At 42.9% G+C, this 16,066-nt stretch overlaps 1 protein-coding gene across 1 annotated transcript; it reads left to right on the top strand.

Annotated features, from left to right (window-relative positions):
- Nucleotides 1-4,874: 4,874 nt before the first annotated feature.
- Nucleotides 4,875-15,070, top strand: LOC105943957 (zinc finger protein 39-like). Its single transcript, XM_045151721.1, has 6 exons — nucleotides 4,875-4,907; nucleotides 5,147-5,289; nucleotides 6,902-6,959; nucleotides 9,537-9,663; nucleotides 12,111-12,200; nucleotides 13,431-15,070. Exons 1-6 carry the CDS (start codon nucleotides 4,875-4,877, stop codon nucleotides 14,732-14,734), a joined length of 1,755 nt encoding a protein of 584 aa, XP_045007656.1. The 3' UTR covers nucleotides 14,735-15,070.
- The last annotated feature ends 996 nt before the right edge of the window (nucleotides 15,071-16,066 follow it).

Here is a 16,066-nt window from a genome sequence, read left to right as displayed (position 1 = left end):
GATTTTCTTTTGAACATTTCTCAAAGAAACCGTTCAAGTAAATCTTTAAGAAAGAGGGCTGGAGAGTTGGCTTAGTGGTTAAGCGCTTGCCTGTGAAGCCTAAGGACCCCAGTTCGAGGCTTGGCTCTCCAGGACCCAAGTTATCCAGATACACAAGGGGCTGCATATGTCTGGAGTTCGTTTGCAGTGGCTGGAAGCCCTGGCATGCCCATTCTCTCTCTCTGCCTCTTTCTCTCTCTGTTACTCTCAAATAAATAATAAAATAAAAATGAAAAAATAATTTAAAAAAAGAAAGAAAGAAAAAGAAGAAGGGGAGAGGGAGGAGGAGGAAGGAGAAAAAGGAGAAGGAGAAAGAAAGAAACAGAAGAACAGGGCTGGAGAGATGGCTTAGTGATTAAGCGCTTGCCTGTGATGCCTAAGGACCCCGGTTTGAGGCTCCATTCCCCAGGACCCACGTTAGCCAGATGCACAAGGGGGTGCAGAAGAACAAAGGGGTAGTTTAGGCAGAAGCATTCTGCAGAACTGGAGAAGTTTTACCCTAAAACCGTTGGCAGATGCTTGTAAATCCAAGTGTCAGAATTGGGGCTACTTCTCAGAGTTAGTTGTTGGTCAGGAGGTCCATGAGGCGCCCAAAACAACGCAGTCCATCGTCAAAGCACTTGGATATCTACTGGAACTAGATGGTAAAATTATTGCTGAAGACACTGCAAGTTTTCGTTGCAGGAAATTGAGAGATTGTATCAGAACTGAGATAGAAGCCGTCTCCTTACTAACTAGGTATCACAGTGCTGGGAAGCACTATGTGAACGGCTGAAGGGTAAAAGTCACCAACAATGTGAACAAGCAGTGGATCCTGCAAAGTACAAGAGTAAGCAGTCAGGCAAGATGTGCCCTCCCGTGAAATAGTGGCATATATGGTTTGGGGAAAATCAACTGCTCTGTGATTAGATATGAGGCTGGGCCAGTGGGAAGGAATTTATACCTGGTACTGAGAACCAAGTGGCTGGTGTCTTGGAAGTTCAAAAACCCTAGAGGGAAGAGAGCTTCCACTGTTTTGGGCTAAAAAGAACTTATGCCCATCATAGAGTCATCAAGCTGGATGTGGTGGAGCACACCATTCATCCCAGCATTTAGGAGGCAAAGATGCATCAGAATAAGAAAAGAAACCTCGGCACCTAGGAACACCTATCTCACCTGCCAGAGACCAGGAAACACACAGGAGACGAGAGCAATACAAAATCAATAACCACCAGGTAAACATCAAACATCTGCAGTTCCAGTCCAACATCCACAACCAGTGACGACAGCCTTTAGATATTTTTTACATTTTTATTATTTTAAATTTTATTTATTTATTTATTTATTTATTTGAGAAAGTGAAAGAGGGAAAGAGGGAGGGGGAAGAGAGAGAGAGAGAGAGAGAGAGAGAGAGAGAGACAGTGATAATGGGTGCTCCAGGGCCTCCAGCCACGGCAAATGGCTCCAGATGCATGCACCACCTTGTGTGTCTGGCATATGTGGGTCCTGAGGTGGAACCAAGGTCCTTTGGTTTTGCAGGCAAATGCCTATCCCATAAGCTATCTCTCCAGCCCCACATTTTTAATTTTGAAATTAGTTAATTATTTGTTTATCTATTTACTTTGGTTTTTGGAAGTAGGGTCTCACTCTAGTCCAGGCTGACCTGGAACTCACTATGCAGTCTCAGATGTGCCTCAAATTCACAGTGATCCATCTACCTCTGGCTCCCAAGTGCTTTGATTAAAGGTGTGCACCACCATGCTTGGCTTATATTTGAGAGAAAGTGAGAGAGAGAGAGAAAATGAACAAGCAAGGTCTCTAGTCACTGCAAACAAACTTCAGGTGCATGTGCTACTTTCTACATCTGGCTTATGTGGGTACTGGGGAAATTGAACCTGGGTCCTTAGGCTTCACAGGCAAGTGCCTTAACCGCTAAACCATCTCTCTAGCCCATCACAAGATTTTTGATTTCCATCCCTCCACCAGGGCTGAGTAGCCAGGGAAAACTTCTATCTTGAGCCAGTGGTACCCCATAATACCCTAACTATAGTCCTGGTATATGCGATACGTCTTTGGATCTCCTCTGCAAGCCATGGTCACCTTCAACTACAAACATTGACCTTTCCAGACTTCACAACAGGAACATCCTGTTTTCTATGCCTTATCTCAGCAAGAGCAAAGATATGAATGTGAATGTGTGTGTTTGAGATTTTGCACTTCAGCTGCTGGCACATTCTGACATCGTCATGTCTTGTCCACAGTGCAGCCATGTTTGTGTTTTTGCATCTTTAGCATTCCTCATTGTTCGACACAGCTTTGTTTACAACATACATCACACATTTTACAACATGCTCTGTGAGCAGTAGAGCCCTGTTTACATTGTTTGCCTACGTCACACGGGGTGTGGTCTGTGTTTGTGCAGTGTTGCTGACATGGCTCCAGTGAATTTCCCCCTCATGTGAACCAAACACCTCATACAACACAGGGTAAGACCCTCTCCTTCTTACTTCTCCCCAAAGAAGATTTAAAACTTTTTCCTTCTCATACTAGGCAGTTCTTATCAGAGGTCTTCTAATTTCCAAGCCTAACAGGACCAGCGAGTAGTAACTGGCCACAGCTTGGATATTATGACATCTTGAAATTGTCCAAATAAAGTAGTCCATTACTTTTTTTTTGTTTTTTTTTTTAGAGGTATGGTCTCACTCTAGCTTAGGCTGACCTGGAATTCACTGTGTTGTCTTGGGGTGGTCTCCAATTTACTGCAATCCTCCTACCTCTGCCTCCTGAGTGCTGGGATTAAAGTTGTGCACCACCACGCCCAGCTAGTCCATTACTTTTTTTTTTTTTTTTTTTTTTTGGTTTTTCAAGGTAGGGTTTCACTCTAGCTCAGGCTGACCTGGAATTCACTATGGAGTCTCAGGGTGGCCTTGAACTCATGGCGATTCTTCTACCTCTGCCTCCCAAGTGCTGGGATTAAAGGCGTGTGCCACCACGCCCGGCTAGTCCATTACTTTTGAAATCAGACACAGTCAAGTTCTCAGGACATGGGCAAGAAGCAACCAAACTCTTTGCCAGAATGTACCAGGAACGGCCTCTAGCCCAGTTCACAATAGAGTACTTATTCTCATCGAAATCCTCATGGGTACAGTGTTTACTCTCTGTCTCTCTGTTGACATGCTTGGACCTCGCAACTCCCATCAGAATGACCAATTAAGCTCTGCTTACAGCATCCAAGGGCATCTTTAACCTACAATTCCTAACTCTCCAATATTCCTTTTACAAACCAGTTGAGAAGGCCTAAGAATTATATGGTCCAGATTCTTACAGTAACAATGCCACTTTTGGGACCAAATTTTCATATTAATTACTTCTCCTGCTGCTATGCCACAATACCTGACAAAAGCAACTGAAGAAAAGAAAGACTTCTTTTGGTTCAGTTTGAAGGTGCCATCCATCACGGAAGGGAAGGCACAGTGGTGAAATGGCTGTGGTGACAGTGACAGGAGTGGGAAGCAGCTGGTCACAATACGTCTCCAGTCAGGGAGCCGAGAGAGATGAATGCCAGTGGTCCTCTTGTTTTCTCCTTTTTGTTCAGACTGGGACCCTGGCCTATGAAATGACGTCCCTACATCCAGGGTGGATTTTCTCTCCTTAGTTAATCCTGTTTGGAAATGCCCTCATAGACACACCCACAGTTTTCTTTCTTTCTTTTTTTTTTCAAGATAGGGTCCCACTGTAGCTCAGGCTGACCTGTAATTCACTTTGTAGTCTCACAGTGGCCTTGAATTCACAGTGATTCCCTTACCTCTGCCTCCCAAGTGCTGGGATTAAAGGCTTGAGCCACCACGCCCAGCCACAGTTTTGTTTTCTAGATGACTCTAAATCCTTGTGAAAATAACAATCAAGAGTAATTATCACAATCATAAACAATACAAAAGAGGGGCTGGAGAGAGGGCTCAGCAGTTAAAGGCACTTGCATACAAAACCTGAGGGTCTGAGTTTAATTCCCCACTACTCATGAAAAGCCAGATGTACAACGTGGTGTATGCCAGTTTGTTTACAGTGGCAAGAAGCCCTGGCTCTTTTTTCCTCCCTCTCTCTGCTTGAAAAATAAATAAACATATATTTGAGGGCTGGAGAGATGGTTAAGGTGCATGCCTGAAAAGCCTAAGCACTCAGGTTCGAGTACCCATGCAAAGCTATGTAAAAGGGAATCAAACATGGGTCCTTAGGCTTTGCAGGCAAGTGCCTTAACTGCTAAGCTATCTCTCTAGGCCAAGGCTGATTCTTTTGTTGTTGTTACTCAAGTGTACTCACTTTATAATAATTCATTGGACCTCACATGGATGGTTTGTGCTACAGTCAGGTTCTCATTCCTGGGATAAAACACCTGACCAAGAGCAGCTGATGGGATAAAAAAGGTTAATTTTAGCTTACATACTCAAGGGGAAGCTCCATGATGGCAGGGAAATACGATGGCATGAGCAGAGAGTGGACATCACCTCCTAGCCAACATCAAATGGACAACAGCAACAGGACAGTGTACCCAACTCTGGCAAGGGGAAGCTGACTATAATACCCATAAGCCCACCCCAGCAATACACTTCCTCTAGGAGGCACAAATTCCCATATCTCCATCAGCTGGGAACCTGAATCCAACCATCACAGTTTGTATATTTATTTTTGTTTGCATGATACACATCAATAAAAAACTTCAATGTTGTGCTGGAGACATGGCTTAGCGGTTAAGGTGCTTGCCTGCAAAGCTAAAGGACCTCAGTTCGATTCCCCAGGACCCATGTAAGTCAGATGCACAAGGTTGCACATGCATCTGGAATTGATGTTTTCATAATTTGATGGCATTACTGAAGCTCATAAAAACTGACAGGGTAAGTCTCTTGAAGGAAGTGTGTCCCTGGGGACCTTTAGTCAACCCAGAGCAAATAATCCTTGATTGGAAATAGCTTCTGGCAAGAACCAGTCAGTCCAACTCTATTCAATCAACAATTTATTTTGGGTTGGGGGCCGAATTTGAAGCCCTATCCAATCACTAGGCCAAGCATAGAGAGATATCCAATCAGAGGCAGAGTTAGCGGTCGGGGGCGGATCCTAGGGGACTTCCTGTTAGGTCTTGGGCGCCACCATCTTGGTTCCGGGATCCTGGCTGCGCGTCTGGTTCTGGTTCTTATGGAAGTGGCGGCGGCGGTATCGGTCCTGCGACATCCCTGTGCCGGAGCTCCACGGGGACCCGCGACAGCCGGGACAGCCATGGTGAGTGCGCGGGCCGGGGCGGCGGAGGAGGCCGAGGGACCCGGCGGGAAGCGGCTTGGCGGGTCCGGAGTCCGCGGAGCCCTCGGTCCCTCCGGCTGGGGCTGGGCGGCAGCCGCGACCCCGGGCGTCCTGTCCCGGCCCCGCGGCGACTTCAGCTCCCGCTGGAGCCTCTGCGAGCCCCGTGCTCTGCCCGCGCGTCCCGGCCTGTGTGGCGACCCGGGACGGGCGTCGTTGTCCCCGACGGTCCTCCGTGCACGGGAAGCGGGACCTCCGAGCTGTCCCCGGCCCAGGTCCTCCGAGGTCTGGGGACAAACCCCGGATCCCACCTCCTGCCTTTTTTCCTCCACCGGCTTGTCACTATTTGTTCCCCACACAGTATTTCACAGGGACGTTTTGTCATAAGACTTTTTTTGTCCAAAAATTGTTTATTATTAATAGAAATTTATGAGAGCAATTTTAGATTAGTTTCTTTTTTCTTTGTTTTAGGAAGAGTCTGGCTGTGGCCCAGGCTGACCTGGAATTCATTATGTAGTCTAAGGATGGCCTTGAACTCACAGCCATCCTCCTATCTTAATCCTCCTCAGTGCCAGGATTGAAGGTGTGCGCTACCACGCTTGGCCTCAGATTTAATTTTAGATTGTGCACGTTTCACATGAGAGGAAAGCTTAGGAGAATCGCTTGACTCCCAGTGAAAAACATTTTTTCCCCTGTGGTTTTATTTTTTTAAATTATTTCTTGCAAGGGGGTGGGAGAGAATAAATGAATGAGAGAAAGAATGAATATGAAAATGGGCATGCCAGGGCCTCCAGCTACTGCAAGTGAACTCCAGATTCATAGATGCTGGGGAATCAAACTTGCATCATTGGGTTCTGAGGCCAGGTGCTTTAACCACTGAACAATCTCCAGCCCCTCTGCCTGTCCTTTATAGCCACAGTCCTCTTAATCAGAATGTCTTTGTGTTGAGCCTCTTTGGAGACTACTGGGTAACAATCTTCATACACCTTTCAGTCTTTTCTTGGTCCTGGGTTTCATAATTGCTTGACTCCGAGGGTTCATGGCTGCTTTGTCTGGTTTCTTAGACTGTCTGGCAGTATCAGAGGTGGGAGGATCTCCGTGAGTTCGAGGCCACCCTGAGACTCCTTAGTGAACTCCAGGTCAGCCTGGGCTACAGTGAGACCCTACCTCAGAAAACAAAACAAAAAAATAAAATAAAAAATAAAAATAAAATTGCTGATGCTGTCAAGATCTATTTGGTCAGATCTCAAGTACAAGAAGCTGATTCAAGGGCTGGAGGATTGTTTAGCGGTTAAAGCGTTTGCCTGCAAAACCTAAGGACTCAGGTTCAATTCCCCAGGACCCACATTAGGCAGATGCACAAGGGAGCACACGCATCTGGAGTTTGTTTGCAGTGCCTGGAGGCCCTGGCATGCCCATTCTCTCTGACCCTCTTTCTCTGTCAAATAAATACATAAATAAAAATAAATATTAAAAAAAAGAAACTGATTCCAGATACAGACCCCTCCCTCACCCCCCAAGCAACTCTGTCGAAGTTCTTTGCTCATTGAAATCCATAGGCAAGTCTCTGGTGACTTCTGTTCACCTTCTCTTCCAGCTGTGATTGCACGGGCCTCTACGTGCCTAGGAGACCTATGAAAATGAACACCCTTGGGGTAAGTTGTTTAGTTGTTCCTCAGCTTGTGAGAGTTCCTTAATTATCACTGGAGTTGGAAGCTAACATGAGAAACAGACGTGATAACATGAGCATGTTGATGTGGCAGCTAGTAAGCCATTACATTAAGTTAAATTAAATGTGTAGATTTCCTGATACTGCATTACAAAGGTCTGTTTATTATGGGGCTGGGATTAACCTAAGACTTTAGAGGGAGTTCTGACTATTGTGCCAGGGTGGGTAGGATGGAACAGCTGTGTCAGTGGAGACAGCATTGTGAAGGGGAGCAACTCTTCATATTATGGTAGACTTAGAGCCTGAGAGAAATGTGGGAATTAGGGATAAGTGTAACTTTTCAAGGCCCTCACCCACCTCCTTAACATCTGCCAGCCAGACCCCAGTGAACAAAAGGCTCCCTCGCCTTCACCATAGTGCCACAAACTAGGGACTAAGTGCTTAAAGGTGAATTTGAATGGGGCATTGAGATTCAAACCATAAGAGTGGAATATGGGAGATCCCTGAGATACCTCTCAGTATTACCTTGTACTCTTTTAGGTCATTGGAAACAGGCAAATGCAGGCAGGATAACAAATGTGCCCCAAACACTTTAGAAATGACTGTGGGTCACCTCTCATGGTAGAGAACTGTGGCCTGCAGAGAAACCTTAGGGTTGAGTACAGAATGGGAAGCAGAACTAAGAAGGTACATATGTATGACCATGAACCAATTATAGAAAGGAGTTACAAGCACAACTTTTTATTTTGGTAAAAGTATGTTTTGGTTGAGTATGTAACTCTGTGATAGAACACTTACCAAGAATGCTTTTGTCATATACACATTGTTGTAGTCAGATATACATTGCTGGTAGAAGTCACCCAACCATGGTAGAAGTCACCCAACCAAGAGCAACTTGTGGGAAAAAAAGAAGTGTATTCTGGCTTACAGGCTCAAGTGGGAAGCTCATTGTTGGCAGGAGAAAACATGGCATGAGTAAAGGGTGGACATCATCCCCTGGCCAACATAATGTGGGCAATAAAAACAGAAGAGTGTGCCAAACACTGGCAAGATGAAACTGGCTATAATACCCATAAGCCCGCCCCCCAACAATACACTGCCTCCTGGAGGCATTAGTTCCCAAATCTCCATCAGCTGGGAACCTAGCATTCAGAATACTTAAGTTTGTGGGGGGCACCTGAATCCATTGCATTCTGCCCCTGGCCCCCATAAACTCATAACCATACATGATGTAAAATATAATGCATTCAGTCTAACTTTAAAAGTTCCCATAGTTTTTATCAATCCTAATGATGTTCAAACATCCCCATAATCCAAGGTCTTTTAACTGAGCTATAATACCAAAAAAATCCCCCCAAAACCCATAATGGCACAGAATAAATATTCACACGGCAAAAGATGGCATTGGGTGTAGCAAAGAAATATTCAGTCAAAAACAACAAGGACAAACATCAAACTCTGTAGCTCCAAGTCCAACAACTTTAGCCAGTGATAAGTCTCCAAGTCCAATAATTCTAACCAGCAGCAAGTCTTTGGAGTTCCAATTCCACCTGTCCAGGTAGGCTACTCACAGTCCTGAAAAACATCATTTGGGCCTGGCAACTTTCCTTAGCATCCCTATTTTCTGGACTTTGCTATGCTTGCTGTATTAGTCAGGGTACTCTAGAGGAACAGATCCAGTAGAATGAATTATATTCAAATTGGGATTTACTTGGGTTTGGTGGGGCATGCCTTTAATCCCAGCACCAGGGAAGCAGACATAGGAGGAGCTCCATGAGTTTTAGGCCAGTCTGGGACCACAGAGTGAGTTTCAGGTCTTCCTGATTTAGAGTGAGATCCTACCTTGAAGAAAACGAAAAAAGGGTAGTATGGGGGTTAGGAGTTAATTGGATTAGTGCACAGCAGCCCAACAATAGCAGTCTGCAGGCATAAGTGTCAAGGAATCCTGTAATTGCTCAGTCCATGTGGCTCGATGCCTCAGCAGTCCCAATCTAGCCCTGCTGAACCTGAAGATGCCTCTACAGCCCCTAGTCTGCAGTCCATCCTGGAAGGCAGCAAGCAGCACCAACAGCCAGGTGGGAGGAAGGGATTCTTTTCTCCCAGAGCTTCCTTACATAAAAACCCCCTCTGGGAGGGCTGCCCACTTGGGGAAAGGGTTCACTCTGAAGAAAGGATTTCCTCCTTCAGTTAATCCTTCTTGGAAGCAACCTCAGAGATCCAACCAAGAGGAATGCCTGGATTCTTAATCTGACCAATTTGACAATAGAACTAAGCCGTTACACTTGGCAAGCTGTATGTTAGGTAATAAGCATATAAAATATGCTCACAAAGCCAGGCATGGTGGTGCATGCCTATAATCCCAGCACTCAGGAAACTTAGGAGGATCACTATGAGTTAGAGGCTAGGCTGGGCTATCGAGTTAAGTTCTAGGTCACCCTGAGCTAGAGTAATCATCTGCATTAAAAAAAAAAAAAAAGATATGTTTACATAGGAGAGAACTCCTATATTTCTGTTTTATAACCCAAGGCAAAAGGCTTTGGTTGAGTAGAATGTCTCATTACAGGGGTTGGTGTCATTTGAGGATGTGTCTGTGGACTTCTCGTGGGAGGAGTGGCAGGACCTTGATGATGCTCAGAGGAAGCTCTACAGGGATGTGATGCTGGAGACCTACAGCAGCCTACTGTCCCTGGGTGAGTGAAAGTCTATAGTAATACTTTTACAAGCATATTTCTGGTTGATAAACATGGGAACTAGGACTAACTTTTTTGTTTTTAAGTTTTTCTTTGCTAGTGACCTTATCCAGAACCTGTGTGTGGTAGACAAGCACTCTACTACTGAGAATCATCTCCAGGCCATTTTTATTTACTTTTTAACTTTTATTGGTAGCTTCCATAATTCTAGATAGTCAGCCATGATAATTCCCTCCCACTCCTACTTTACCACTTATAAATCCTCCCTCTATCATATCCCCTCTCAATTAGTCTCTTATTTTGATGTTGTCATCTTTTCCTCTTTATAAGGATCTTCTGTAGGTAGTGTCAGACACTGTGAGGTCATGAATATCCAGGCCATTTTGTGTCTGGAAGAGTGCATTATAAGGCATCCTATCCTTTCTTTGCTCTTACATTCTTCCCATGGCCTATTCTGCAGTGGACCCTGAACCTTGGAAAGTGTGATAGAGATGTTTCAGTGCTGAACACTCCTCTGTCACTTCTCAGCACTATGGGACCTTTTAAGTCATCCCAGAGGTCACTGCCATCTGAAAAGAAAAGCTTTTCTAACCAAAAATGAGAGTAATGTTAATATATGGGTATGGACATCAAGAAAGGTGTTTACTGGGCAGTTTGGTGAGCATAATGTATACATTTAGTCAAACAACAGCAGTCGTTATTACCTTAGGGCTCATGACCTTCCCCACTATAGGGTTTTGACTAGGTTTTCACTACCAGCCGTGTTTTCTCCTGTAGAACAGGCCACCTATCCAAACAGAGAGCACTTGGTTTCTCCCATGACAGACATACCACTGTTGCACCAGTTGGGACATTTTATCCTGGCTGGCCAGTCGTGAGGCTTGTAATTTCCACTGCTGTTTACCACCATTGATTTCTCTCTCCCATAGTGTTGTATGCAGTGTAGCTTTTTCCAGCTTTCTTTTAGCTGGTCCACAAGAAGGAGGTTTTCAGTTCAGCACCAACTTGATTTCTTAGTGACCTGCAGCCAAAACATGTGGAGTCTTCAGCAGTAGGGTTTTACCATCTAGTTCTGGTGGGAAGCAAAGAGCCTTGGGAAGGGCTTGTAATGTTTTGGGGGCATCAGTCACCTCCCTGTCCAACAACTCGCTAGAAGGTGTCCTATCTCTGGCATGGAAATTTTTCTCTAAGCAATCTGTGGCTTCTGGGTGTGCTTCCACTACATGTACAATATAAATAATGATTAGTAATATGGTAGTCTATAAAATTACATATATCCATTCCTTGTATTGAGGAAATATATGCCCTCCCAACTTTTTTATTTTTATTTATTTATTTTTGTTTTTTCAAGGTATGGCCTCTACCCCAGGCTGACCTGGAATTCACTATGTAGTCTCGGGGTGGCCTTGAACTCACAGCAGTCCTCCTACCTCTGCCTCCTGAGTGCTAGGATTAAAGGTGTGCACTACCATGCCCAGCTTCTTTTTTTATTTTTTTGAGACAGGGTCTCACTCAAGCCCAGGCTGACCTTAACTCACTCTGTAGCTCTAGGCTGACCTCAAACTCTGCCTTCCAAGTGCTGGGATTAAAGAGGTGCACTACCATGCCTTGGCTTGCTTGCTCCTTCCTTCCTTCCTTTTATTGCTTTTGTTTTTTTTACAGCTCCTTAACTTTGATTTCATTATGAGTGCTGTAAGTTTTTTTTTTTTTAATTTATTTATTTATTTGAGAGCATCAGACACAGAGAGAAAGACAGATAGAGGGAGAGAGAGAGAATGGGCACGCCAGGGCTTCCAGCCTCTGCAAATGAACTCCAGACGCGTGCGCCCCCTTGTGCATCTGGCTAACGTGGGACCTGGGGAACCGAGCCTCGAACTGGGGTTCTTAGGCTTCACAGGCAAGCGCTTAACCGCTAAGCCATCTCTCCAGCCCGAGTGCTGTAAGTTTTGCATTCTCATAAAATATTCTTATTGGTCCCATCAGTACCCAGAGTATATATTGAATTTTTGAGATTCTTTAGTAGATTAGATTTAATAGTTTGACAAAACTTGTATAGGATTTTCTTTTCTTTCTTTTTTTTTCCAAGGTAGGATTTCACTCTAGCCCAGGCTGATCTGGAATTCACTATGTAATCTCAGGGTGGCCTCAATGGCCTCGAACTCACAGTGATCCTCCCTCCTGCCTCTGCCTCCTGAGTGTTGGGATTAAAAGCATGTGCTGCCATGCCTGGGTTGGTTTTTCTTATTCTTCTTCTTTTTATTTTTTTTTTTTTTTTTTTTTTTTTTTTTTTGTGAGTGGAGAGAGAAGCAGGATAGGCATGTTAGGATATCTGGTTTTATTTCAGTACGGGGGGGATCAAATCTGGGCCAGCAGGCATTTCAATCATTGTAGGCAAGTGCCTTTAACCAGTGAGCCATCTCCTCAGCCCCAATATTTCTTATTAATAGATCAGTGCAGTACCAAACCTGAGTTGATCCTGAAGTTGGAACAAGGAGGTGGACCATGGACAGAAGATGCCCCAATCCAAGGCCTACCAGGTCAGTGAATGTGTGTTAGACAAAGAGACCAAAATTAAAACTCATCAGATAGTGGCTTTAACTCTTTCACCAACTTTCTTTGTAAGGATAACATCTTGAAAATTACTGTTCTTATTCATCAGATACTTAATGTGTACCATGCCCAAGAGAGAACTCTTCCTTGTAAATGTATGCTCTGTTAAAAACAAAAACATTTATTTGCATTCCTGTCTGTTTATGTTTGTGTGTATGTGTATGTGTGGGCATGCACTGTGCATGCATGCCAAGGCCTCTTGTTACTGCAAATCAATGCCTTATGCTTTAGCCTGTTTTTGCATCTGGCTTTAAGTGGGTGGCTTGAACCTAGGCTGCCTGGGTTGTAAACAAGTTCCTTTAATTGTGAGCCATCTCCCCAGCCTCCTCCCTCTTTTTTTTTTTTTTTTTCCCTGTATATTCTCCTTGCTTTTGCAAATTTTTTCACAGTCTGGCTTATCTTATATATTTCACATGGATGTGTATGTTCACATGTTTACTTCTTTTCACTATTATAGCCTATTTTATTTTAGTCATTTTTGTACTTGGAAATCCATGTAAGTATCTGATTCATTTCTGTAAGAAAGTATAAATAGTGGGAAGTGGAGAAATGGCTTAGTCATTAAAACATTTACCTACTAGGTCTAAGGTTTGATTCCCCAGAACCTATGCTTAGTCAGATGGCATAAGGTAGCTCATGTCATTTGCTTGGCTAGAGGCCCTGGTGCACCCATTCTCTCTCTTACCTTCCTCTTTCCATCTCTTACTCTCTCAAATAAAAATATGTAAATATTTTACAAAAAAATGAAAATACTTGGATACCATTGTATTCTGTTGATTATATTCCTGCTTAAGTTTCTATCATGTCATGCCTACATCCCCATCCTACAAGTCCTAGGACACCTTTCCATGTGAAATCTGAAAATGAAGCAGAAGATGAGCTCATGCCCAATGCTTTTATTTATTTATTAAAATATTTTTATTCAGCTGGGCATGATAGTGCATGTCTTTAATCCCAGCTCTTTAGAGGCAGAGGTAGGAGGATCACAGTAAATTTGAGGCCACCCTTAGACTATATAGTTTATTCTAAGCCTACCTGGGTTAGAATGAGACCCTACCTTGACAAACCAAAAAGGCACTTCTTCCTTTTTATTAGAATTTTATCAGGAATGCTTCTGGGTTTTTTTGTGGATCATGCCTGCTTTTATTTCCTTTTAGATTTGCTGCATGCGAAGGACCTTAAGGACACCAGCCAGGGAGATCAACAGAGACATGTATACTATCTGGTAATCACCAACAGCAACTTATCAGCTGAGAAGAGGGTGGATTCACGAAAAATATTTAATACAAACTCAAGCCATGTTTCCAGTCCAACTGTAAAGAATGGGACTACTTCCAAAATGAGAGTTAATGAGTTGCAGGATGTAGAAGAACTTGATCTTTTTAATATAATTGGGATGCCCCCCCAAAATCCTGAACCTTTTAGTTTGTTCTGTAAGGTTGAAAGTGGAAAACAACACGTTCAGTATTGTAAATACCGTGAAGCCTTCAGAAAATTCAGTGGATATGGGAAAGCCTGTTATAATTCGTCTCCTGGTACTGAAGAGATGACTCAAGTAAGTGAGGAAACTTTTGAATGTAGTATGTGCGGGAAATCGTTCTATGAGAAGTGTAACCTAACTCAACATTTAAGAACACACAATGAAAAGAAATATTTTAAAGATACTGAATGTGAGTCAACATTGATCGCAAAATCAGACTTAACAAAACTTCAGAGCACACGTGTATGTAAAAGTCTTTGTGGATGTAATAAAAATAAGAAATGCAGTGTTCATCACAGTGTCTTCACAGGCTTACAAAGTAATGTGTGTGAGAAATGCTTTTGCTCAAACTCAAATTGCAGTTTGCATCAGAAGCCACCTACAGATGAAAAACCTGATGAATACAATGTATCTTCAGAAGCCATTAAAAAGTCAAATCAAAAGCTTCAGAGACCTTCTAAATGTGAGAAAACCTATGAATGCAATGTATGTGGAAAAATCTTTAAGCATACCCAAAATCTCTATGCACATCAGAGAACTCACACTGGCGAGAAGCCTTTTGAATGTAAAGAATGTAAGAAATCATTCAGCGTGAAGTCAAATCTCATTGTACATCAGAGGACTCACACAAGTGAAAAGCCCTATGACTGTACTGTATGTGGGAAAGCCTTTAAACAAAGGTCCCACCTAAATGTACATGAGAGAATTCACACAGGTGAGAAACCCTATGAATGTAAAGAATGTAGGAAATTTTTCAGTCTGAAGTCAGTTCTCATTGTTCATCAGAGAATTCACACAGGTGAAAAACCTTATGAGTGTAGTATTTGTGGAAAAAGTTTTAAGCAGAGGTCAAACCTATATACCCATGAGAGAATTCATACAGGTGAGAAACCTTATGAATGTAAGGAATGTCAGAAATCATTTTGTGTCAAGTCATATCTCACTATACATCAGAAAACTCACTCACGTGAGAAACTATGAATGAAATGTATGTTGCAAAAAGCCTTGTGTCCAATAGTAAAATAACACAAATACCAGCTCACAAAAATGAGAGACTCTGTGAATGTAAACAAAATAGGATGTTTTATAGCAGTTTTTCATCTGTCATATATATCAGAGAATTCAGAGCTGAGAAGCTCTGACTAATTTATACTCTAAAGCCTGCTGTGTATCAGAGAACTCACATGTGATAAATCCTTTGAGCATTAATGAATAGAGAAGGATTCATCCAAAAATCATCTTGTATGTGTGTTTGTGTATGTAGACTTTAACCAGAATGACCTGGAAGTCACTGTGACCTTATGTCAGCCTTCTGAATGCTGGGATTCCAATTTTATTGTATTTTTAAATTTTTTTTTCATTTTTTTAAAAATTTATTTGAGAGTGACAGAGAGAGAGAGAATGGGTGCTCCAGGGCCTCCAGCCACTGCAAACGAATTCAAGACACATGCGCCCCCTTGTGCATCTGGCTCATGTGGGTCCTGGGGAATCTAGCCTTGAACCAGGGTCCTTAGGTTTCACAGGCAAGCACTTAACTGCTAAGCCATCTCTCCAGCCCTATTGTATTTTTTGTAAAGGTTTCTACTGTCTTGAGTGTAGTTACCTGGAATGCTATTAAACCTGAATCCCAACTTTATGAGTTTCAGAGAAACATGAATGTAGAGAATGTAGAAAGACATTCAGGTATTTGTCATTTCTCTCTGTACACCACAAAATTCAGAATTGAAAAGCCTGTCTGTATAGTATTTGTAGAAAGACCTTTTCTGAGAGAGGTCAAACCTACACAGACATAGAAGAATTCAAACTACTGACTGTTAGAAGATTAATATTAATGCCTATCAGGATTTAATGATGTTTTCCTTGGGATATGTGCAGTTTTCATAGGGACTATGAGAAAAATTTTCAACAAATGATCATTTATATATCAGAGAATTCAAAAAGTGAGATTGATTTGAATGTAGAGGACAGGGAATCTGTCAACAGAAGACAGAACTGGTGGTACAACAAAGCACAAATAACCATGCAACTGTGAAAGTAAATTAGGGAAACCTTCCAGATGATGGGTAGTAGTCATTAGGTAATTCACATAAGGGAATAACCCACCAAATTCTGGAAATCTTACTGCCAAAGAAGACACATGGGATAAAACCCATGATTGTAATGAATGTAGACAAATCACCTACTGGAACACACTTCAGTGTCCAACAAAGGCAGTCGCACAAGTGAGAAACCCTTGAATATAAAGAGTGTAAGGAATATTTGGAACAACTGATATTATTGAGCATGAGTAAAGTGACATTAGGAAGTAATTGT

This window comes from Jaculus jaculus, chromosome 6 (genome assembly GCF_020740685.1).
Source record: "Jaculus jaculus isolate mJacJac1 chromosome 6, mJacJac1.mat.Y.cur, whole genome shotgun sequence".
NCBI lineage: Eukaryota > Metazoa > Chordata > Mammalia > Rodentia > Dipodidae > Jaculus > Jaculus jaculus.
The sequence above is the reverse complement of the archived record's forward strand: the minus strand, read 5'-3'. Positions and strand labels throughout refer to the sequence as shown.